This window comes from Dothidotthia symphoricarpi, assembly GCF_010015815.1.
Source record: "Dothidotthia symphoricarpi CBS 119687 unplaced genomic scaffold P153scaffold_20, whole genome shotgun sequence".
Taxonomy (NCBI): Eukaryota; Fungi; Ascomycota; class Dothideomycetes; order Pleosporales; family Dothidotthiaceae; genus Dothidotthia; species Dothidotthia symphoricarpi.
The window spans coordinates 744,606-767,816 of record NW_022985027.1 but is presented as its reverse complement, the minus strand read 5'-3'; the positions used below and the strand labels follow the sequence as shown (position 1 = coordinate 767,816).

Here is a 23,211-nt window from a genome sequence, read left to right as displayed (position 1 = left end):
CCTTTCAACCAAGAGTCTGATAATTCGCCTCGGTCGTCGCATCGCAATTTGGGCTGCGCCTTTTCAATGAGCAACGTTGCGCGTTGGACAGGTTGCGGAAATGAATGCCGACCGCTACGCTAGGCTTGTTGGCATGCCCCCTTTCCGAGAATTCAAGCATCAAAACCGCCGGGCAACGCTGTGCAGTTCTTTTTCAGCATTTAGACGTGGCCTCGCTTTGCTGTCGAGCCGCTTCCACTTCTCCGTCGTTCTTTCAGCGTTTGCTGCCTTTCTTCTTTCTCCACATTGGCTCGTGTTTGCCCAAGCGCGACCCTGCAACTTGCATCGTGGAGCTTCGGAACCGTCTTGAACAGCACCACCTACTTTCCCGCCAACAACAAACTACACATCAGTCATCATGGGTTCTCCTGACTGGCTTGAGGTCGGTGTACCGACACTCGACCGCCCATTTGGTCTCGCTCTGTGGCCCATCTTTGAGAAGATCTTCGAGCCCATTGTTGGATACAAGCCGCAAGACTTCCGATTCGTGTCCGGCGAGACACCACTCTCGACGTTCAAGGCATGCGCTGCCACCCTTGTCGTATACTACATCACAATATTCGGCGGCCGCGAGTTCATGCGGAATCGCGAGCCCTTCAAGCTCGAGTTCCTCTTCAAGCTCCACAACTTCTACCTCACCGCAATTAGCGCCTCCCTCCTGGTGCTGTTCGCGGAGCAGATCATCCCCATTGTTGCGAGGAATGGCATCTTCTTTGCCATCTGCGACCACCGCGGCGGCTGGACTGACAAGCTCGTCATCTTGTACTACGTGGGTACACCGCATCACACGACTGGAAGAACACAACTGACATGCATAGCTCAACTACCTCACCAAATACGTCGAATTCATTGACACGGGGTTCCTGTTCCTGAAGAAGAAGCCCTTGAGTAAGAGCGCTCCTTTTCACGTTCAATTCGTTTGCTGACCTAGCTAGCCTTCCTCCACACCTACCACCACGGCGCGACCGCACTCCTCTGCTACACCCAGCTCATCGGACACACTCCCGTCTCATGGCCTGTTATCACGCTGAACCTGGCTGTCCACGTCATCATGTACTGGTACTACTTTCAGAGCGCGCGTGGTATTCGCATCTGGTGGAAGAAGTACATCACGATCGGACAGATCTCCCAGTTCGTTCTTGACATCGGTACGGTTCTCCCTCTTCCCAAACCAAACATGCGATGCCACAGTTGCTAACTAAAGCAGGTTTCATCTACTTCGCCTCGTACACCTACTTCACCAGCACATACTGGCCCCACATCCCCAACATGGGCAAGTGCGCCGGCGAGGAGTTTGCTGCTATTGCTGGAATCTGCATCATCACGTCGTACCTCCTCCTCTTCATCGCTTTCTACTTCGCTACGTACAAGAAGCCAGTGCCTAAGGGGCGCCGCCGTGCTACCAGCGCGTTGGTTGAGATGAAGGATGGCAAGGTTCCGACAGTTGGTGAAGCTCGCAGGCGCCTGTCGACCTCTCGCGCGGAACTCTCCCCGAACGGAACACCCAATGGCCGTGCTACTCGAAGCCGAAAGGCTTAGACGCGTCGAGTCCGCGCGCAGATACATTTGTGATTGGGGGTTTCGCCTTGCGCAGATACATTGCATGCAGTGCAATCACGTCATGATATCAATGGGAGGAACCTTTTTGGCTGGGCTCCCTACCCTTTTTCAAACTTGACTTACAACTACCCTGGAGGGCTGCAATTTTATACTCTATTGTAATTGTCATGCCATTGGGTTGCCCTTTTTTCTCATCTTAGGTGGCACCCTCGCGTTACGAAAAGCATATATGTAGGAGTATGGGTGTCGGGGATTCACGACGACTTCGTTTATCGGTGTTGGTGGATGGTTGTCCTGGAACAGGGTTACTTGGTATGCTGTTTGGGACGAGATGTAATGCATAATCGTCATGAAGAGAGGATCTTACTGTTTGCTGAATTGAGTGCTGTGAGCTGTGCTGTGTCATGTTTGGAAGGGGTTGTGAACTGATTGCTGGGAGAAGGGTCTTGATGACCCCTTTCCTGTACGGAGGACTGTTGCGATATGTTGATGCCTGTTGAGATTTATGTCCAAGGCTGATGTTTGATTGTTTGACTTTGAATACCCTGGGATTTGGGAGATGGTTGCAGTACAAGTTAGTAGATGGTTGGCTTGTTGATGGTAGAACTTTACCGGAGCAAATAAATAACTCTGTATACATCACAATTCAACATTCTCCATCGCCTTCTCCAAGCTTCGAGCAATGGGCAACCGGAGTTGACGACGCCGACTAGCGACTAGCAAGGTTGTCTATCCAATCAAAAACTCCTCCAACCATCATCACTAGACTATCCAGGGACTAGCTTGGATTTGGATTTGGTCGACGCATCGCCCGCCCAATGCGCAGAGACAGAGCTCAAGTCGCGACACCAGCAGCTTTCACGCTGGACGCGACCTTAGTCCCACCACCAACACTCTTTGTCAGGTCATGACTGTAATGACCATATAGGCACCGTAGCCTCCCATTTCCCTGCCACCAAATAATATTCACCCGTGCTACTCGCGCACACCTACTGCAACCCAGGCGAACGCAGCCTCCCGACCAATGCACCTTCCTCCTACCGCGACATAGACCGACGATATTGAGGGGGAGTGCAGTCGAGGACTCAACTGAAGATACAGACGAGCGGCGACGCGCTGCGCACAACGCGACCATGGCGACGAACAACTTCGAGGCTATGGCCTCCAAGCTGGACGATGCGAATTCTGGTACGAAGGCTTCCTGCTGGGGACACTCGGTGTGGGAATGGATGCGTAGACTGTAGTAAAGAGATTGGGAGCTGATTTGGCGCAGACCTCCGAACGAGGGGCACCCTCGCCATCGACATACGGGACAACATCGAGACATACTGCCAGGGCGCACAGTATGCTGTCTTCCTGAACCACCTCGTTCCCGTCTTTCTGAAGATCCTGGATGGGAACCCCGTCTTCATATCCACGTCGCCAGAACAGGTGAGCGCGCCGCTTGCGACAGCAAAGGACTGGCTAACGTGTGCCCCAGCGAATACGGAACTGCGTCCTGGAGATCTTGCACCGGCTTCCCATGAACCCAGTCGAGGCGGTGGAACCCCATGCGGCGAAGATAGTGGACAAGCTTATGAGCTTGGTGAAGCTTGAGAACGAAGATAATGCGGTGCTCTGCATGAAGACCATCATGGACTTCCAGCGACACCAAACAAAGGCCCTCGCGGACCGCGTACAGCCCTTCTTGGACCTCATCCAGGAGATGTTCGAGACAATGGAACAGGCAGTTCACGACACGTTTGACAGCAACGCGCCCGCGCCCGCGTCGCAGGGCGTGCCATCGACGCCCAACAACCCACAATATTCGCAGTCGCCACGACCGAGCTCTCCGGCGACCGCCCTCACATCAGGCCCCGCGGGCGACATTGGGTCTGAACACCAGCAGACGCGCATGCTGCTCAAGGGCATGCAGTCGTTCAAGGTCCTCGCCGAATGTCCGATAATAGTAGTGTCGCTCTTCCAGGCATACCGCAACTGCGTGAACAAGAATGTAAAGCTTTTTGTTCCCTTGATCAAGAACGTGCTCTTGCTCCAGGCCAAACCGCAAGAGAAGGAGCATGAGGAGGCAAAGGCCCAGGGCAAGATCTTCACCGGGGTCAGCAAGCAGATTCGCAACCGCGCTGCGTTTGGAGACTTCATTACAGCTCAAGTCAAGACTATGAGCTTTCTGGCTTACCTGCTCAGGGTGTATGCGAACCAGCTGAACGACTTCCTACCGACGCTACCAGACATTGTGGTACGACTGCTCAAAGATTGCCCGCGGGAGAAGTCCGGCGCGCGCAAAGAACTTCTGGTGGCTATTAGGCATATCATCAATTTCAACTTCCGGAAAATCTTTCTTAAGAAGATCGACGAGCTCTTGGATGAACGCACGTTGATCGGCGACGGCCTCACAGTGTATGAGACTATGCGACCACTGGCCTACAGCATGTTGGCTGATCTGATACATCACTTGCGCGATTCCTTGTCGAAGGAGCAGATCCGCCGCACGGTCGAGGTGTACACGAAGAACCTCCACGACAGCTTCCCAGGCACGAGTTTTCAAACTATGAGTGCGAAACTTCTCCTTAACATGGCTGAGTGTATCGCCAAGCTGGAGCCGAAGGAAGACGCGCGATACTTCCTGATCATGATCCTGAACGCCATCGGTGATAAGTTCGCAGCTATGAACCGCCAATATCACAACGCTGTAAAGCTATCTGCGCAGTACAGCCAGCCTTCCATCGATGCGGTTGATGAGAACCACATGGCTGTGCAAGAGCAGCCTCCTGACTGGGATGAGATTGACATCTTCAACGCGACACCGATCAAGACTTCGAATCCACGAGATAGAAGCTCTGATCCGATTGCTGACAATAAGTTTTTGTTCAAGAACCTGCTACATGGACTGAAGAATCTGTTCTACCAGCTGCGAGTATGCAATCCCGCCAAGATCAAGGACGAAATCGACGTTGCCAATGCGTCAGCCAACTGGCACGAGGTGTCATTCGGGTACAACGCAGAAGAGGTAGAGGTTTTGATCAAGCTATTCCGCGAGGGCGCAAAGGTCTTCCGCTACTACGGAACAGAAAAGCCGCAAGATGCACAGGGCCTGTCGGCAGGAGATCTCATGGGCAACCTGCACATGATGTCGAGCGGAAAGGAAGAGAAGGAGCTTCTGGAGACGTTTGCGACTGTTTTCCACCACATTGACCCGGCTACATTCCACGAAGTGTTTTCATCTGAGATACCCCATTTGTACGATATGATGTTCGATCACCCGGCGTTACTCCATGTCCCGCAGTTTCTGCTCGCTTCCGAGGCGACGTCGCCCAGCTTTTCCGGCATGCTGTTGCAGTTTCTTATGGATCGGATAGAAGAAGTCGGGACTGCGGATACGAAGAAGTCGTCGATATTGTTACGCCTCTTCAAGCTGTCTTTCATGGCCGTCACGCTCTTCTCGGCGCAGAATGAGCAGGTTCTTCTGCCGCATGTCAGCAAGATCATAACGCAGTCGATACAGTTGTCGACGACGGCCGAGGAGCCAATGAACTACTTTCTTCTTCTCAGGTCGCTGTTTCGAAGCATTGGCGGCGGGAGATTCGAGCACCTCTACAAGGAGATTCTCCCCCTTCTGGAGATGCTACTGGATGTGCTCAATAATCTTCTGGTCACGGCACGCAAGCCAGCTGAGCGTGACCTGTTTGTGGAACTGTCTCTCACTGTGCCGGCGCGGTTGAGTAACTTACTTCCTCATCTCAGCTACCTTATGAGGCCGCTGGTCGTGGCGTTGCGGGCTGGATCAGATCTCGTTGGGCAGGGGTTGCGCACGCTGGAGCTTTGCGTGGACAACTTGACTGCTGATTATCTGGACCCGATCATGGCGCCTGTCATCGACGAACTCATGGCTGCGCTTTGGGAACACCTAAAGCCAAATCCTTACAGTCACTTCCATGCCCATACCACAATGCGCATTCTAGGGAAACTCGGTGGCCGGAATCGCAAGTTCATCACTGGACCCCCGGAGTTGGAGTACAAGGATTACTCGGACGATCAGTCGTCCATCGACATCCGTCTCATCGGCTCGACCAAGGACCGCGCCTTCCCAGCTGCCATCGGTATCGACACTGCGATTTCGAAACTCCATGAGATACCTAAGCTGCCGGCTGCGAAGAAGTCGGACGTTTTCCACAAGCAGCAAGCGTTTCGACTCATCACTGCGCACACGAAGCTCATGATTGGGTTCGACAACTTGCCCGAGGACTTTGCGCAGTTAGTACGACTACAAGCAAATGACTTATGCGCGAAGAAGTTCGACCTTGGTTACGACGTCCTGTCGGCTTCTGAACGCGAGAAATCCATCTCCAAGAAGAACGTCGAGCAGGAAACTCTGAAGAAACTCTTGAAAGCCTGCGTTTTCGCCGTGTCGATACCGGATCTCAAGTCGGAGGCTGATACCTTGGTGACGAATCTGGCGAAGCACTTCGCTATTCTTGAGCTTGGGTCACAATTTGCTATTTCTAAACACAAGGCCAAGCTATTCGAAGTGCACTCTGGAGAGGGTCCGATTGTTATCGAGAGCGATGTCATCTCGGAAGCCCTTGGCGAGTCCCTCGCATCTGAGCATGGGGTAGTCAGAGACGCCGCTGAGCAGGCCATCCTGACCATACGGGATACTGTTCGAACGATGTTCGGAGACAATGACAAGCTCGATAGATTCCAGTTTTTCAACGAGCTCGCCAGCACGTTTTGCCACAACTGCCACGCCGACGACTGGTTTATGAAGTCTGGAGGAACACGTGGAATAGAGATCATGATACGCAAGATTGGTCTGCCTCAGTCGTGGATGGTCGCTCGCCATTTCGAACTCATCCGAGCGCTGAATTTCGTTATGAAAGATATGCCTATTGACCTGGACTCCAAGACGCGCATACAGGCCGAGGGGCTCATAGAGGACTTGATCCGACGATGTCACAAGACGACGTCTAAAGAAGAGTTCGAGAAGGGACAAAACATTACGCTGCGATTGTGTGGACAGTTGGTGGGGGATCTGTCACATATGAACAAGTGTGTGCGGGAAGCTACACAGAAGGCATTCCACGTCCTGTCCGACGTGACTGGTCTCGGTGTCCATGAGCTCATTGTTCCCGTCAAGGACAGACTCATTGTGCCTATCTGGACGAAGCCGCTTAGGGCGCTGCCATTCGGAATACAGATCGCGTACATCGACGCCATCACCTTCTGCCTGAAGCTCAAGAACAACATCCTTGAGTTTAACGACCAATTGACTAGATTGCTTATGGAGTCGCTGGCGTTGGCTGATGCGGAGGATGAGGGTCTTGCGAGTAAACCCTTTGAGCAACGTAATGCGGAGCACATTGTCAACTTGCGCGTCGCTTGTATCCGTCTTTTGTCTACGGCGCAGAATTTCCCTGAGTTTAGCACCACGCCGCCGAATGCTACGTTCCTTCGCATCATTGCGGTTTTCTTTAAGTGTCTCTACTCCAAGTCGCCGGAGGTTATCGAAGCGGCCAACATTGGCCTGTCTGGCGTCATCTCGGCGACGAACAAGCTGCCAAAGGATATTCTGCAGAGCGGTCTCCGGCCGATTCTTGTTAACCTCCAGGATCCGCGGAAACTGTCGGTTGAGAATCTGGACGGCCTGGCACGATTGCTGAAGCTTCTTACCAACTACTTTAAGGTGGAGATTGGAACGAGACTCCTGGACCACTTGAAGAGCATCGCGGACCAGAACAGCCTGCAGAAGATTTCTTTCACGATGATCGAGCAGAACCCCAAGATGAAGATTGTCACAGGCATCTTCAATATCTTCCATCTCCTTCCTCCAGCAGCCTCGACGTTCCTCAAGCAGATTATCGAGAAGGTGCTTGAGTTGGAGACGGCGTTGCGACGCACGCATTATAGTCCGTTCAGGGAGCCGCTGATCAAGTTTCTCTGCATGTATCCCAAGGAATCTTGGGATCACTTTGCGCCAACACTGAAGGATCAGACTCAAGGTCGCTTCTTCGCGCAGCTCCTTGAAAATGAGGCAAGTGGCCCGCTGCGGAAACAAGTCATGGAGGATGTGCCTGGTTTCTTGGGTGCGTTCCAGCTCGATGCATCGGATAAGGAGATATGCCAGGCTCAGCTCAACGCTATCCACATCGCCTATGCGCTGAGTCAGTCTGAGGACACGAGCAAATGGCTTGTCTCCCATGATGACTTGCGGAAGGGACTACTTGAGGCTGCGAGGTCACTGGAGAAGAAACTCCGACAGAACAGTATTGACCCTGAACTGCGACTGGCGACGGAACAAGCTGGCGATCAGATCATGGTCATTCTCACTACGTACCTCAAGCATGAGCCCGAGAGCCTGGACTTCTTCTTCGAGCTCGTCGATGCTGTTACTTCGGAGGAATTGAAGGCTTCCCCGCTGCTGTTTGACTTCATCTTCGACCAGATTGTCTCGAACGAGTCCGTCGAGTACTGGAAGACTTTGATCCATAAGTGTATCGATATGTACACGTCGCGGAACTCGTCGCAGAAGACGAAGACTTTCATCTTCCGGTACATTGTCAATCCTATCTTCGCCATGGATGTCAAGCGGAACTGGGACGGGTTGTTCGAGCAGAAGACGAAGGGTACCAAGTTGATGGACAAGGCTATGACGGAGACGATTCACAACCGTTTGTGGAAACCGCAATCCTTGACCGATACGTCGGAGGAAACGGCGCAGCTTGGTGTCGACCATTCGCGGATGGAGTTGCTCCAACTGACCACACTGCTGCTCAAGCACTACTCCGGCATGATACAGGATGCCCGCAAAGATGTCATCAAGTTTGCGTGGAATTACATCAAGCTGGAAGACATCATCAACAAGTACGCAGCCTACGTTTTGATCGCATTCTTCATCGCGCAATATGACACCCCCGTCAAGATCGCAATCCAAGTCTATCAAGCCCTCCTCAAAGCGCACCAGAACGAGGGTCGTTCGCTGGTCATGCAGGCCCTCGAGCTCATGGCGCCGGTTCTGAAGAAGCGCATGGGTGGCGGTGACGCGAAGATGCCTCGCTGGATCCAGTACCCACGCAAGGTTCTCTCCGAGGAAAGCTCTAACCTACAGCAGCTCATGAGCATCTTCAACTTCCTTGTTCGACACCCGGATCTCTTCTATGAAGGCCGCGAGCATCTGTCCCCAATCATCATCACGGCTCTCTCTAAGATCGCGCAACCGCCAAACTACAGCACCGATGCGAAGAAGCTCGCGCTGAACCTGATCAGTCTCATCCATAAGTGGGAGGAGCGTACTGCAAATGACGCTGGTGGCGCGATTGACCGGGCGTCGCAGTCGCCGCAGGGGTTTAAGAGGAAGGCGGATGGATCGATTGTCGCCCCTGGATCGCTGCCTAAGGGATTCGTCGCTCAGCCCGCTATTCGCATGATGCTGATCAAGTATCTCATCTCATTCATTGCATATCTTCCTGAACGCTTTCCTGTCGCCTCGCCAAAGTCCAAGGAAGTGGCTCCCGTCGCTGCAAACACGCCACAGCCTGCTGAGATCTGCAGAAAGGGTGTGCTGCTGCTACATGATTTGCTCTCGTCTCGACTGTGGAGTGATTTGGATCTGGACCTCATGCTCACGAAGAAGATCGAGGAGATTCTTCTCTTCGAGATGAAGCAGGATGACAAGCCAGAGGTCTTCAACACGCGCATGATCAATACGCTTCAGCTTGTCAAGGTCATCGTCAATGTCAAACCGGACGATTGGGTGTTGCAGCGCGTTCCTCAGTTCCAGAAGATGCTGGAGAAGCCGATTCGTTCCGAGAATGCGGATGTCCAGGCGAGCCTTCATGCGGCTGATGAGTCGGAAGACGGGTCGATGAAACTGAAGCCGATACTGAAGCGTATCTTGGAAGTCATGCCAGAGCCCATCACAGATGACGAGGGGAATACAGAGGAATCTCCATCGACAGACTTTGTCAACTTCCTTGGTGCTGTTGCGACAGAGGCGCTTTCTAACGGTTCTTATGTCTGCGCTATCAACATACTCTGGACTCTGTGCCAGAAGCGCCCGGAAGAGATCGACCAGCACATTCCGCAAGTCATGAAGGCGTTCCAAGGGAAAATGGCTAAGGACCATCTCGCTGGTCACAGCGCTATACCCGGCCAGCCTGCTGCTCCTGGCATGCGCCCCGAAGGAGGGAACCCGCCGACCGACCCCCGCGAAGTCGAAATCCAGACAGACCTCGTCCTCAAAACAGTTGACATCCTCGCCGCGCGCATGAATGAACTCGGCGAAAACCGAAGGCCGTACCTCAGTGTGCTGGCGTCGCTCGTCGAGCGATCTCAGACTAATTCTGTTTGTATGAAGGTGCTGGATCTGGTCGAGGACTGGATCTTCCACTCTACCGAGCCGGTGCCGACGCTGAAAGAGAAGACGGCTGTGCTGAGTAAGATGCTGTTGTTCGAACATCGACAGGATACTTCGCTTCTGACGCGCTTCCTCGATCTGGTCATTCGGATCTATGAGGATCCGAAGATTACGAGATCGGAGTTGACGGTCAGGATGGAACATGCCTTCCTCATCGGCACGCGGGCCCAGGATGTCGATATGCGGAATCGGTACATGACTATCTTCGATAAGAGCTTGAGCCGCACTGCAGCTAGTCGATTGAGTTATGTGCTTGCTTCGCAGAACTGGGATACGCTTTCCGATAGTTATTGGTTGAGCCAGGTCATCCATTTGATGTTTGGCTCTGTGGAGATGAACACGCCCGCGCAACTGCACGCCGATGACTTCCGACTCATGCAACCGACCACTTTCTTTGGCACGTACAGCAAGGACCCGAGGATCGCGGATATCATGGTCGACGATGATCTGGAGAGCTTGGTCAACAACCATCGCCGTTTCTGCAGCCAGTTGGCTGACGTGAAGATCAAGGATATCTTCGAGCCACTGGGACATTTGCAACATACGGACAGTACTCTGGCGCATGATATTTGGGTTGCTTTCTTCCCCTTGGCGTGGACGGCACTCACGAAAGATGATCAGAGCGATCTGGAGAAGGGCATGACCGCGTTGCTCACCAAGGACTACCACTCGCGTCAACTCGATAAGCGACCAAATTGCGTTGCTACTATGCTGGATGCCATCGTACATGCTCGTCCGCGGGTTAAGTTCCCTCCGCATATCATGAAGTACTTGGCTCAGACATACAACGCTTGGTACACTGCGGCTGTGTATATGGAGGATTCTGCCATCTCGCCGGTCGTCGATGTGGAGAAGCTGAGGGAGAGCAATCTCGACGCTCTTCTAGAGATCTACAGCGGCTTGCAAGAGGACGACTTGTTCTATGGTACGTGGCGACGCCGCTGCCAATTCATCGAGAGCAATGCCGCCCTCTCGTACGAGCAGTGCGGCATCTGGGACAAGGCACAGCAGATGTATGAGGCAGCGCAGATCAAGGCAAGAACTTCTGTGCTGCCCTTCTCGACTGGGGAGTACATGCTCTGGGAGGACCACTGGGTGATTTGCGCGCAGAAGCTGCAGCAGTGGGAGATTCTGAGCGATTTCGCTAAGCACGAAAATTTCAACGATCTCTACTTGGAGTCTACATGGAGGGTTTTCGACGCCTGGCAGAATACGGAGACGAGGGAGCAGCTTGATGCGACGATCAAGGCGGTGAGCGATGCGCCGACGCCGAGACGAGTGTTCTTCCAGACCTTCATGTCGCTGCTTAAGCTGCACGCGAAGCAAGAGTCGCAGCCTGAGTTTCATCGGCTGTGCGATGAGTCGATCCAGCTGTCGATTAGGAAGTGGCATCAACTTCCTAAGCGCATTACGCAGGCGCACATCCCGCTGCTTCAACACTTCCAGCAGCTGGTGGAACTTCATGATGCTAGTGTCATCTGCCAGAGTCTCGCCCAGACTACGCAATCCAATCTGGATATGAAATCCCAGGAGCTCAAGCTGCTTTTGAGTACTTGGCGCGATCGACTGCCCAACTTCTGGGACGATATCAATGCGTGGCAGGATCTTGTTACGTGGCGTCAGCATATCTTCCAGCTCATCAATGGTGTCTACCTTGCTCTACTTCCGCCAAATCAGAACAACGCCAGTGGTAACTCGTTCGCGTACCGGGGCTACCATGAGACTGCCTGGATCATCAATCGCTTTGCGCATGTTGCTCGCAAGCACAATCTCCCGGAAGTCTGCATCAACCAGCTGGGTCGCATTTACACGCTTCCTAACATTGAGATTCAAGAAGCTTTCCTCAAGCTGCGGGAACAAGCCAAGTGCCATTACCAGATCAAAGCGGACCTGAACAGTGGATTGGATGTTATCAACAATACCAACCTTAACTACTTCGGCCCGCAACAGAAGGCGGAGTTCTACACGTTGAAGGGTATGTTCCTGGCGAAACTGGGACAGAAGAGCGAGGCGGGCGAGGCTTTCGGAACGGCATTGTACTTTGACATCAAGCTTCCGAAGGCTTGGGCAGAATGGGGTCGTTACAACGACATGCTGTTCAAAGAGGAACCGAACAACTTGGAGCGAGCCGAAGCAGCGCTTTCCTGCTACCTCGAAGCTGCCAGCCAGTTCAAGAACGCAAAGTCCAGGAAGCTGCTCGGACGCGTGCTGTGGCTGCTTAGCTTGGACAATCCGGAGCGCAAGCTGGCGGAGAAGTTTGAGGAGTTCAAGGGTGATACGCCGGCTTGGTACTGGATTACGTATATCCCGCAGCTGCTCAACAGTCTTTCTCGACAGGAGGCGCCGATCGCGAGGTCGATTTTGGGGAAACTTGCCAAGACTTATCCCCAGGCGTTGTACTGCCATATGCGCACGACGAGGGAGGATATGGCGGTTCTGAAGAAGAATCACGAGATGAAGGAGGCGAAGGATAAGGCGGCCAAGGTTAAGCAACCACCTGCACAAGGATCGCCGGTTGCGAAACAGGGATCGCCAGAAGCGGGATCGACGTCGGCGAATGGAGATACAAAGCCTGTTGCTAACGGTACTCCGAATGGCACTGTCAAGACGGAAGGCGGACAGCAGGGTAGTCCGGTTCTCAACGGCCCACCAGCAGCTGGCGACACTCCCCCAGCGCCTAAGAAGCCTTGGGACCAGGTCGAGGAGATTAGTGCGATCCTCAAGACTGCCTTCCCACTGCTCGCCTTGTCCATGGAGACCATGCTCGACCAAATTCAGAAGAACTTCAAATGCCCTCCAGACGAAGACGCCTATCGGTTGATCGTGGCGCTGCTGAACGACGGCCTGTCCTATGTAGGCCGCCAACCGAACCTGTATGCGCGCGAGATCAAACTCCCCACGTCCACGGAAGCAAACATCACTCGTTTCGCGGAGTCGGTGCTACCACCGCATATCCGCAAGGCATTCGAGAACGACTTTGTTAAGCACAAACCCACCATGTACGAGTACATCCAGAAGCTCAGGACGTGGAGAAATCGCTTCGAGGAGAGGTTGGATCGCAGGAAGCTGTCTATTCCGTTGGAGACGTACACGCATCAGCTTAGTGAATTCCGGTTCTTGAAGTTTGATGATGTTGAGGTTCCAGGGCAGTATTTGCAGCATCGGGATAAGAACTCCGATTTTGTGCGTATTGAGCGTTTCCTGCCGGACGTCGATCTGGTGCGCGGGGTTGGTATCTGTCATCGACGCCTTAAGATTCGCGGGCACGATGGGAGTGTACATCCCTTTGCCATTCAATTCCCGGCTGCAAGGAGTTCGAGACGAGAGGAGCGGATCTTGCAACTCTTCCGCATCTTCAACGGTATCTTGGCGAAGAGGAAAGAGAGTCGCAGGCGGAACTTGCAGTTCCATCTCCCGCTCATGGTCCCCATCACGCCCAGTGTGCGTATGGTCCAGGACGACGCGTCGTACATCAGCATGCAGGGCATCTACGAAGACTACTGCAGGAAAAACGGGCTCAATAAGGATGAGCCCGTTCTATTCAGCATAGAGAAACTCCGTGCCCTACAACCGGTACACATCCCACCTTCCCCCTCCTCCCAACCCGCAGACACTAATCCCAGTAAGCAGAAGAACATCGAACACGCAACCTCAATCCGCCTCGAAACCTTTGCCGCTGTGCAGGAAAAATACGTCCCACCCACCGTCATGCAGGACTTCTTCCGCAGCACCTTCCCCAACTTCGCAGACTTCTGGCTCTTCCGCCGCACCTTCTCCTACCAGCTAGCCGCATTGACATTCATGACGTATGTCATGCACATGAACACGCGTTTCCCGCATAAGACGTCCATCTCGCGCTCGTCGGGCCGGGTGTGGGGCTCGGAGCTCATCCCCAGCATGGCGGTCGGCAAGCCGATCCTGCACAACTCGGAACCCGTACCCTTCCGCCTGACGCCGAACCTGCAAACCCTGCTCGGCCCGCTCAACCTCGAGGGCATCTTCGCCCCCGCTGTCATGTCCATTGCGCGCTGTCTCATCGAGCCTGAGGGCGAGCTGGAAATGCAACTCGCTATCTTCATGCGCGATGAAATGAATCATTGGTTTACGAGCCAGCATAAGAGCAGCCAGTTGACGCCCGAGGTGCTGCGTGAGTCCGTGAGCCAGAATAGCGAGCTCGTGGTTAAGAGGGCTAGTGCGATTGGGGTTTTCCCTCAAGGGGCGAATTTGCCCGCGAATCAGACGGTGGTTGATCTTGTGGCGCAGGCGGTGCATCCGTCGAAGTTGGCGATGACGGATCCGCTTTGGATGGCATATTTGTAGGCAATGATGTGGGGTGTATGGGGTGTTTTGGGTGGGGATACATTGTATGGGGGTTTGTTTTGTGGCGATTTGGAGTTTAGGGCTGCTTGTTTGTTTTGGCTATTTGCGTGGTGTAAAATGAGGGCGGGTGTTGTTTTTTATCGTTAGTTTGGCGTGGTGGTACTTCGGAAGGCGCGCAAGGTGGTGTCATTGTTTTGAGTTTATAACGTAGTGGATATTTGAATCAAGTCTTATTCGATGCATCTCACAGTACATTATGTCGGGGAGGATAAAGTAATAAAACACTTATTCTGCAAATCAAGTCTTCTCCAAGAACATATAACTCCCCCTGATCTTCAACGACAGACACCACACCACATTCCCTCCTTCCACTCACTCAGAACACCTCTACGCAGCCAATTTGCTAACCGGCGCCTTGCCGGGGTAGTAACTAGCCTGCAGCGTCGGAATCGGGATACTGCTCGCGGTTCCCCACGCAGTAACAAGGTTCTCCTTCATACTAGCGGCCGAGTACCCAGTCGGGATAGCAGTCTGAGTAATAGTCGTCGCAGCATACGACGTAGTCCCAGAGCTCTTAAGGCAGAACCCCTTTCCATACCCAGACCTGCACTGCGAAACCATCTTGCTCCCCGTCTCAGTCCACATATTGATATTCGACAGCGTGACATCGGTGCACGGCGCGCCATCAGCGCAAACAACCTTGACGGGACCGCGCTCCGCGCCGTTGGCCATGGTGCCCGTCCACCCGTTGAACGTCAGGTTGCTCAGCGCGACGCCCGAGCCTGACAGGGCCGACATGCTGGTCCAGTACTGGTCGATGTCGATGGAGTAGGCGTTGCCGTGGCCGGAGAAGTTCTCAAACACGACGTCTTCGACGTAGCCGCTGCCGCCGTTGCTCTTGATCATCATCATTTGGTTCGACTTCCATGTGTAGATGTTGCGGTAGGTGACGGTGGAGATGGCGGTGTCGACGGGGAGGGAGCCCATGCCGCAGCCGCCGCTGATGTTGCAGTGGATGTTCTCGATGAGCAGGTTAGTGGAGGGGGACTTTACGGTTACGCATTCATCTTTGTTGGTTACTGCGATCTGAGTGGGGGTTAGTGGGCGTGGATGGGGATGGGGAAGATAGGGGGGAGACGTACGTCGTGGATCCAGATGTTTGTGCCCGAGACGTCGACGCCGTCGAGACCGCCCCAGTCACCGCCGCGGATGACCATGTTGTATGCCTCGCCGTTTGTGCCCTTTGCGATGACGAAGTGGAACCTTTGATCCGTTAGCACTGGTCTCTCAACTCCACGTCCGTCAGATCTGCTTACATGGGCGCATCAACGAGCACGATATCGTGGACGGAGAAGTTGGTACTCTGCTCCACGCGCAACAGACGCGCACCGGTTCTCTTGCCATTGACATGGTCCTGGTAACCATTGCCTACTCAACATTAGCACAACGATCCATGCAATCATCCATGAACACTCCGACTCACCCTGCACAGCGCCCTTGCCCGTGCTGCTAAACAGCTCGAAATCGTTCGCATTCCGGATAAACAGCATATTGCCCGAGTCAGACCCGGTGCGGTAAATCGTGCCATCAAGCTGCAACGCCCACGCCTTGCCGCTCTCAAATGTCACCCACGTCGCCATGGCGTAGTCGCCCGTGGGCACCACCACGGTGCCGCCCGTCTTGCACGCCGTAAATGCCTTGAGCAGCGGGGGACCGATATCCGTCGACTTGTCTGCCTTGGCACCGTAGTCTAGCACGTTGCATGTCTTCTTTGCCGTCTTGACCGCGTGGGTAGTCAGGGGCCCAACTGTGCCTGAAAGCTGGGCGAAGGCCGCGGGCACGAGGGCCGTGGCGGCGAGGAGAAGCTGAGAGATATGCATGGTGAATAGATAGATGAATTGATGAAGGAATGAATGTGGGCCTGCACAGCAGGGCGAAAACGAGAAACGGTGAACGAGAGGGGAGAAGAAAAAAGAACGACTGTGGAATGAAAGCGTAGAGTGAATCGTCAAGAACCGCAATGGTTACCTATATACTCGATGCACTACAATCCATGTGGAGATCGCACCTCCTACTCAGGTAGACAGGGTACAATCGTACTATCGTGGGTAATTAGCAACGCACCACTCCGCCACCAATCTCTCCACCAACAACCACGTAACATGGAGAGAACAAAGCATCGCATCCCATCTCTGGAATTCGGAGAAACACGGCCATTAACTCACTAAACTCAACCTTTCCGAAGCATCTTCTCGTACTCATATTCGAGCTGCCAAAAGCACCTACTCCCAAGAACCAGTACCATGCATGTGCCGAAAGCCTCAGTATGCAACACCCTTTCCAAATAGTTGCCCATGGTGTTTCAAAACGAGGGCCTCGAACCTCAACCGGGAATCGGAAAATCTCCGGTGTGGATATTTCCCGGCTCTAAGGCACTGCGGGATGTTTCACCATGCCGATGAAGGGGGATGCGCTACCGGGATCGTATTCGAGTCATGGCGTTTCACAAGCGGGATGTGGGCATACCTAAACTAGATCGGATCTTGCGCAAGGCGGCAATGGGAAATTGTTGTCGTTGGTCGGCAATGGATAAAATCCGATGTTTCTGAGACTTGGAGCGTCGTCACCTTTTTGATTAGGTAGCCCTGCCGCGTCATAGCCGTGCATTACTTGGTAAGAACACTATTCTAACTACAACGCTTTTCTGTGATTCTTCATGGGTACTGACGGTTATCTCATCAACCTCGAACACATGGGGAGGGCATTACCAAAGCCCCAAAAAGATGCCCACTTTTTCTTTCCTCAGCAAACATCCCCGTGAACCCCACATCTAAGCCCACATAGCCTTGAACTTGGTGTCAAACTCCTCCTTCAGCGTCTTGAACGCCTTGAGCACATTCAGTAATCCTGCACCCTCCTCCCAAGCAACCGGCTCCTGGTCCGAGTCCTCACCGTCGTCCCAATTCTCACCACCATCATCCTCCTCAGACTCATCCTCATCATCCCATGACTCCACAACCTTCTTCTTTGACTTCTTCGTCTGAACAGGAAGCGCTTGTTTCTGCTGACTGACGTTGGACGACGCGACGGATCCGGCCGTAGAGAAGGTTGCCACCGAGGAATCGCTCGGGAGCAATCTGTCCTCCTTGTTCTCTTCTTCCTCATCACCTCCACCTCTCACGTCGATGAAGTCAAGATCAGACTCGGTTGAGAGTTTCATGAAGTTGGACAAGCTAGTGACGATAGTAGCCAGCACCATACTGAGGTCGTTGAGTGCAAACCAGATGTCGCCCTTGCGGATGCGATTGGCAGTGGTGAGGGCAACAGGGTTGCCATGCATGAAGAAGTCGTACAGGTAGGCATTGAGTGGCAAGTCGGAGTCCTCTGGGTAGAGCCCCAGATGGGGCACAACAGCTTCTTCCAGGAAAACGCCAGAGCGACTGGTGCTGCAAAGGTCGTGGATTGACTCGAATGTATCACCGGATCCGGAGAGAGCGACAAAGGAAGACCTGACCTTGGTAGGTGTACGATGCGCCAGGCCATCTACGGAAGAATCGCCACCGACCACGACTGAAGTCAATGGCAGGGTATTGTCCGGCTCCTTGACGTGTTGGTCCACGAAGGTACGAACGTATGCTGTGAAGATATCGAGCGTCGTCTTGTTGTGATTGCGCAGAATGTTTTTGGCCTGCTCAGGCATAGATGGCAAGAACACAATCGAAGTGCTTCCCTTGACAACCTGGATAGACTCCTGATCGGCTTGTCTGCAGTGGCGCCGTCCGAAAAGGTGAGACAATGTTAGCATGAGTTCGCGTAGGACCGCCTCCTTGCTCGTATCAATCTTTGCACACAGCTCATGGAAATATCCATCTTTGAGTAGTGCATGGAAAGCAAAAGACGAGTTCTCTGTGAAGTACAGATGACTGACAGCGCCTGCGAAATTCAGAGGCACACCCTGCGAGTCCAAAAGGGACTGGCGTCGAAGGTATTCAATGGAGAATCGCAGGTGGTGGAGAACCGTCATCTTGGCGTCCTCTCCGCCGAGGTATAGTCGCGGCTGCGAGAGCATTGCATTGATGCAACGGACTGCGAAGGCGGAATTCTCTGACGAATGAAGAAGCGCAAACAACCTCAGGACAAGTGTAGTCGTGATTGGGAAATGTCCGTTCAAGTCAGGAAGGCGAGAGCTGATCAGTTTATGGATCTTGCTAAGTGAGATCCCATGGAAGACGACGTTTCCGAGCATGTCGAAGCCTCGACGACCGGCACGACCAGCGGCCTGACGGAAGTTGAGAGCCGTCAGGAATACAGAATCACCCGAGAACCTAACAAAGAACTTAAGTCAGCAACGAAATCATAGAGTGCACAAGACAGAAAACTTACACAACAGTCTTACAGGGCATGTTGATACCGAGGGCTAGAGGTCACCGAGTCAGCGAACGATTCATGATATGCACCTTGCAACAGACTTACCTAGCGTTCCGGTAGCAATGACGACCCTCAAGTAGCCCCTCCGGAAGAGCATCTCAACAACGTATCTGTACTTGCGGTTCATACCAGCATGATGGACAGCGATACCTCGTCTGAGTCCATCCAGCAGCCATTCGTCGACTCCACGGTAACGCATCTCTCTCTCATACTCACGGAGCTCCTCTTGAGCGCATTTCTTGTTGTTCGCGAAATGAAACCCTTCCTGAGGTCTGTCGGGGTCGAACGATGCGAAGGGATTGACTTCTTGGCTGGCAGCTTCCCTCATCTTGTCCTCCTTCGTCATGCCCTTCGACGATCCACGAACACCCTGCTTTTCTTGTCTGGCGGCCTCCTTCTTCCACTCGTCCCAATCTCGTAGTTTTTCTTGCCATTTAGGACTGGACTCTTTCCACGCAGTTTCTGCGTCCGTCAGTTGAGTCAAGAGTGTCTGACACATTCTCTCGCAAGCAGATCGATCGTAGTTGAAGATAATGCCGGGCAGCGCATCTTGCTGATTAAGGCTTGCCAAGAGAGGCAAGATGTTCTCGACATCGTGATCAAGCTCCATCTCATCGATATCTGAGTCGTCGCGGGTAGACTCGGCACTTCCGCCGTTTTTGGACACAAGCATGGACTTTACCAAAGGCCCTTCCAAGTCCTTCAAAACTTCTGTGAAAGGCGAGTCGCTATCTGCCATCCACGCACGGAGTACAGTCTTGAGAGAAGACTGCCACTCAATGATATCGATCTTCCTCATGACATCAGGAAGAGTGGTAGATGGATCCAGCGATTTGTCCAACGAAAATTTGGCGGTCTGGTGCTTTGACATGCTCTGCCACAAGGTGAAGCAGTCGCGTGCTTCAAGCGTCAAATCGGTTGGCATTCCTCGTGCTCGGTTCGTCAAGCTAGTTACAGGGTGAAGGAATGTGAATTCGGAGCCTTCTGTCAAAGCGAGTTGAGCGAATGCGCGATTCGAGGGAAGAGGCAGACAGTCAGCCCGCTCGGTGGGTGGCGTGTAGACGTATTTGCGTAGGTCGGAGTATCTGTGTTTGTGTTCAACCATAACAAGTTCGTTGCCTGCAGCCTTCTGAGTAGATTCGAGCCAATCGTTGAAGGCCTCAGCATTGCCAATTGTAGCAGACAGAGCAATGATGGGGCAAGGGGCCATGAGCAGTAACTGCTCCCAGATTAGACCGTCTTCGGCTTGACCAATGCAGTGAACTTCATCAAAGATGATCCACTTGACTCGCTTGGACCAACTGTTCGCGTTGTTTGGCGCAAGCAACATGATCTGGAGGATGTGAGGTACGGTTACCAAGATCTGGCAACCCGTAGGATTCTAGAAGCAAGGTCAGCACATGTCTTGAACGCAGTTTATACGTGGTTTTGACGTACGTTGATACGAGTATCTCTCGTGTGGATCCCCCAGACTGAATTGGCGTACTTGTACTGCTTGGAGAAACGAGCTTGAACTTCGGCAGCGATTTGGTTGACCAACGCCTTGGTCGGAGCGACATACACCAAGATGTCCTGTTCGTTGAACTCTAGTACCTGCTTCATAGCGTAGAACGAGATGAAAGTTTTACCGGCGGATGTTGGAGCGATGACGAGCAAGCTGCGGCGGGCATCAATCTCGTCCAGAACCCTGCGCTGCCACGCATCTGGTTCGAATGGCACACGAGAGTCAGGTGCCGAATCCATAGTCCGGTCAAAGTACGGTCCACAATGAAGCAACTGGAACTCTTCGGATGATAGAGGTACGGAAAGGTCTACAGTGGAGGACTCATCCAAGGCGAACTCGAAAGGGAGCTTTCGGTCACCCTGCTGTGCCGGTACTTGCATGGGGGGCAGCTTGAGGCTCTCGATAGTGAGCTTCAGGCGTGTTGCAACTGCCCCAGTGACAGTAGAAAGTTTGGAGAATTCCCTGATGATGTCGAATATAAGCGCAGCGACATGCATACCTTCGTCTTTCTTCGACTTCCGGCAATAAGCTGTCCAGATTTCCAACAGTACACTGAGCATATAAAGTCGCACTTCTGCTTCGAGTGTCCGTCGTTTGAGGTCATCGTTGATGTTGTTCAAGTATTGCTTTGCCTTCTCGTACCGTGACACTGCTTCCTGCTTTCTCAAGCCTTCACAGAATGTTGCCCAAGCCATCAGATGCTTCTTAGCGCTCTCCTCGTCTTTACGCTCAGAGTCTGCGGCAATGTTCGCCAGCATGAGCTCCTTCCTCGAGCCTTTCGCGTTCTTCGATTCTTTTTTGGGCTTGGAGTTTTCCTGTTTCTGGCTAGGAGCGGGAGTGGGCTTCGCAGGCGGTAGCTTTGATTTGGCGCCTGTGGTTATGATCTCCGGCTCTAACACCTTGCCAACTGCATTGGTAAGACTAGCGGCATACGATGTCATTTCCGCCATGAAGAACTGATTGCGGCGAAGAGCGCGTTTCTCTGCTTTTGGGTCCTTTACTGGGGGGCCTTGCTGCTTCTGATCGATGCGTCGCTCGTTCTGCCAGTGTGACACCTCACGGAAGATTCTTGCTGATGTAGGATCTACTCTACCAGCAGACTTCTCTACGTCCAGCTTAATTGGGTTAAGATGTTCGTCGAAGACACTGTTTGAGAATGGCAGGACGCCATATGAAGAGGCCTCATTCGACTGGTCTTTACTCGCACTTGCGTCCTTGGAGGCTGTTTGGGTACCATTCGATTGATCTGATTCACCTTGTACACCCAAAGATGCTGCTGCGGTTTGCAACGACTTGAAAAGCTCACCAGTACCTATTGTGGGCGTCTGAACGCAGGAGGCAAAGAGTCGTCCATCAATGAGATCCGCGACATCGCAGGTGGCATTGATCTCCTCGACGTCTTCTGCCCATGTCGCCTGTTTGAGAAGTGCGCGTGCTTCGCGGCAAAACTCTAGAACAAAGCTGTGAGCATCTGGCGAGATCTCTTGAGAATCGATATGTCGGTCCGACAGGCGAACTTCCGAGAGCAATGCTGTGTGACGGAGAAGTGCGGCGGAAAGGTCGTGATAGACCTCGCTCTTGGATGCTAGTTTCGATGCGACGAGCACAGTAAGATACTCTCGCTCTGTGAAGACTTGCTCGCTTGATGCCCTGATAGTCTGCAAGGATTTGCTTGCGAAAGATGGATCCTCATTCGACTCTTCATTGTGGGCAAGATTCTGATGCAGCTGTGTTAGCTCCAATCTATTCATCCTGTTCCCACAAGTCTGCCACGAGCACCTCTGGTCTTACGTCTAATTCAATGAGAACCTTCGAAAGTAGTGCTGTTGCTTACTGTTGAGGGAATCCCGAAAGTCATTAACCGGGAGGGTTCAATCACTGTCGTAATGACTTTTGTGTCTTGCCACTCCAATCCGTTGATCAATGCTGTGCTGTACCCTTGCTGCATCATACTGTAGATGAGCGTACGGAGGGATGATTTGTAGCGCTGTTGACGCTCACGGAAGCTATCGTCTCCATCCTGGAAGGCGTCCAAGCTTTTTTGCGAAATGGGTTTCCTCTGCAAGTCTTTGAACGAGGCTCCATCATGGCATAGCACGAAGTAGATATCGGTAGCCTGTAAGTACTGCTGGAATAGTTCAGAGGAAGCAGACGGAAATACGTTGATGTCAATATCAGAATCGGCGTTCCGCAAGTTGACTTGCAGGTGGCGAATGACAGCTGCCCGCGCGAGAAGATATTTCTCGCTGATCGCAGGAGACACGTCCTGGGGTACACAGAGATCCTGATGTTCGTCGAAGAAGGCTACGTGGAAATTGCAACCCCGAGAAACTAGACCGTGCAAGAACTTTTCGACCGTGTAAGTGGCATGAAGCAATTGATACCCAGGATCAAAGTCGATATGCTGGTCGCTGAAGCAGTGCAAAAGTAGAGACTCGCCGTGGATCAGGAACCGTTCGCTGCCCGCAAAATCACCGACGAGATCCACTCGACGGCTGTACAGCTTGGTGTACCAGCCCAGGATCTGTTGTGTGGTGTCCATATCAGAAGTGGTGTTTGGCGTGTCGTTGACCGTTGTTGTATCAACTGATGCCAGAGACAAGATTACGAGGTTAGTGCTGAGTGGGGTGGTGCGCAGTGATCATGCTAGTGAGAGAAACGTTTGTCCTTTGGTGTATCGCTCGTGTGATAGGAGCGGCTATTACTGCCTCTGAAACTAGGGTGACATCACAATTGGCCGGTGCAGAGACTTTTCCGGAAGGCGCTAGTCTGCACTAACCAGAAAGAAACGTTAAGCGCATCGTGGATCCATATACGAGATGTTGAATCCACGACAACTCTGGTATTGGCTCTGCAGTTGCGGACTCAGAACAGCCACCCTTGCTGAGCTGGATTGAAGTGCACATCATGCCATCAAGTATCCTCACTTCGTCCTAGCCTAGCCGCA

The 23,211-nt window shown here is 53.0% G+C and overlaps 4 protein-coding genes across 4 annotated transcripts; 2 read left to right on the top strand and 2 right to left on the bottom strand.

Moving 5' to 3' along the window:
• Position 1: 1 nt before the first annotated feature.
• P153DRAFT_370182 (GNS1/SUR4 membrane protein) lies at positions 2-1,892 on the top strand. Its single transcript, XM_033668980.1, has 4 exons — positions 2-808; positions 858-927; positions 975-1,187; positions 1,247-1,892. The coding sequence occupies exons 1-4, from the start codon at positions 398-400 to the stop codon at positions 1,576-1,578; spliced, it is 1,026 nt and encodes a 341-aa protein (XP_033519913.1). The 5' UTR covers positions 2-397; the 3' UTR covers positions 1,579-1,892.
• Positions 1,893-2,447: 555 nt separating this feature from the next.
• Positions 2,448-14,573, top strand: P153DRAFT_400327 (uncharacterized protein). The gene is made up of 4 exons (XM_033671807.1): positions 2,448-2,787; positions 2,873-3,030; positions 3,080-13,585; positions 13,640-14,573. Exons 1-4 carry the CDS (start codon positions 2,733-2,735, stop codon positions 14,330-14,332), a joined length of 11,412 nt encoding a protein of 3,803 aa, XP_033519912.1. The 5' UTR covers positions 2,448-2,732; the 3' UTR covers positions 14,333-14,573.
• Positions 14,574-14,583: 10 nt separating this feature from the next.
• Positions 14,584-16,478, bottom strand: P153DRAFT_324915 (glycoside hydrolase family 28 protein). Its single transcript, XM_033665256.1, has 4 exons — positions 15,816-16,478; positions 15,649-15,760; positions 15,475-15,595; positions 14,584-15,418 (listed from the first exon to the last, which is right to left on the bottom strand). The coding sequence occupies exons 1-4, from the start codon at positions 16,210-16,212 to the stop codon at positions 14,720-14,722; spliced, it is 1,329 nt and encodes a 442-aa protein (XP_033519911.1). The 5' UTR covers positions 16,213-16,478; the 3' UTR covers positions 14,584-14,719.
• Positions 16,479-16,946: 468 nt separating this feature from the next.
• P153DRAFT_434551 (P-loop containing nucleoside triphosphate hydrolase protein) lies at positions 16,947-22,866 on the bottom strand. The gene is made up of 5 exons (XM_033673089.1): positions 22,099-22,866; positions 20,198-21,982; positions 18,806-20,141; positions 18,716-18,749; positions 16,947-18,657 (listed from the first exon to the last, which is right to left on the bottom strand). The coding sequence occupies exons 1-5, from the start codon at positions 22,804-22,806 to the stop codon at positions 17,163-17,165; spliced, it is 5,358 nt and encodes a 1,785-aa protein (XP_033519910.1). The 5' UTR covers positions 22,807-22,866; the 3' UTR covers positions 16,947-17,162.
• Between the last annotated feature and the right edge of the window lie 345 nt (positions 22,867-23,211).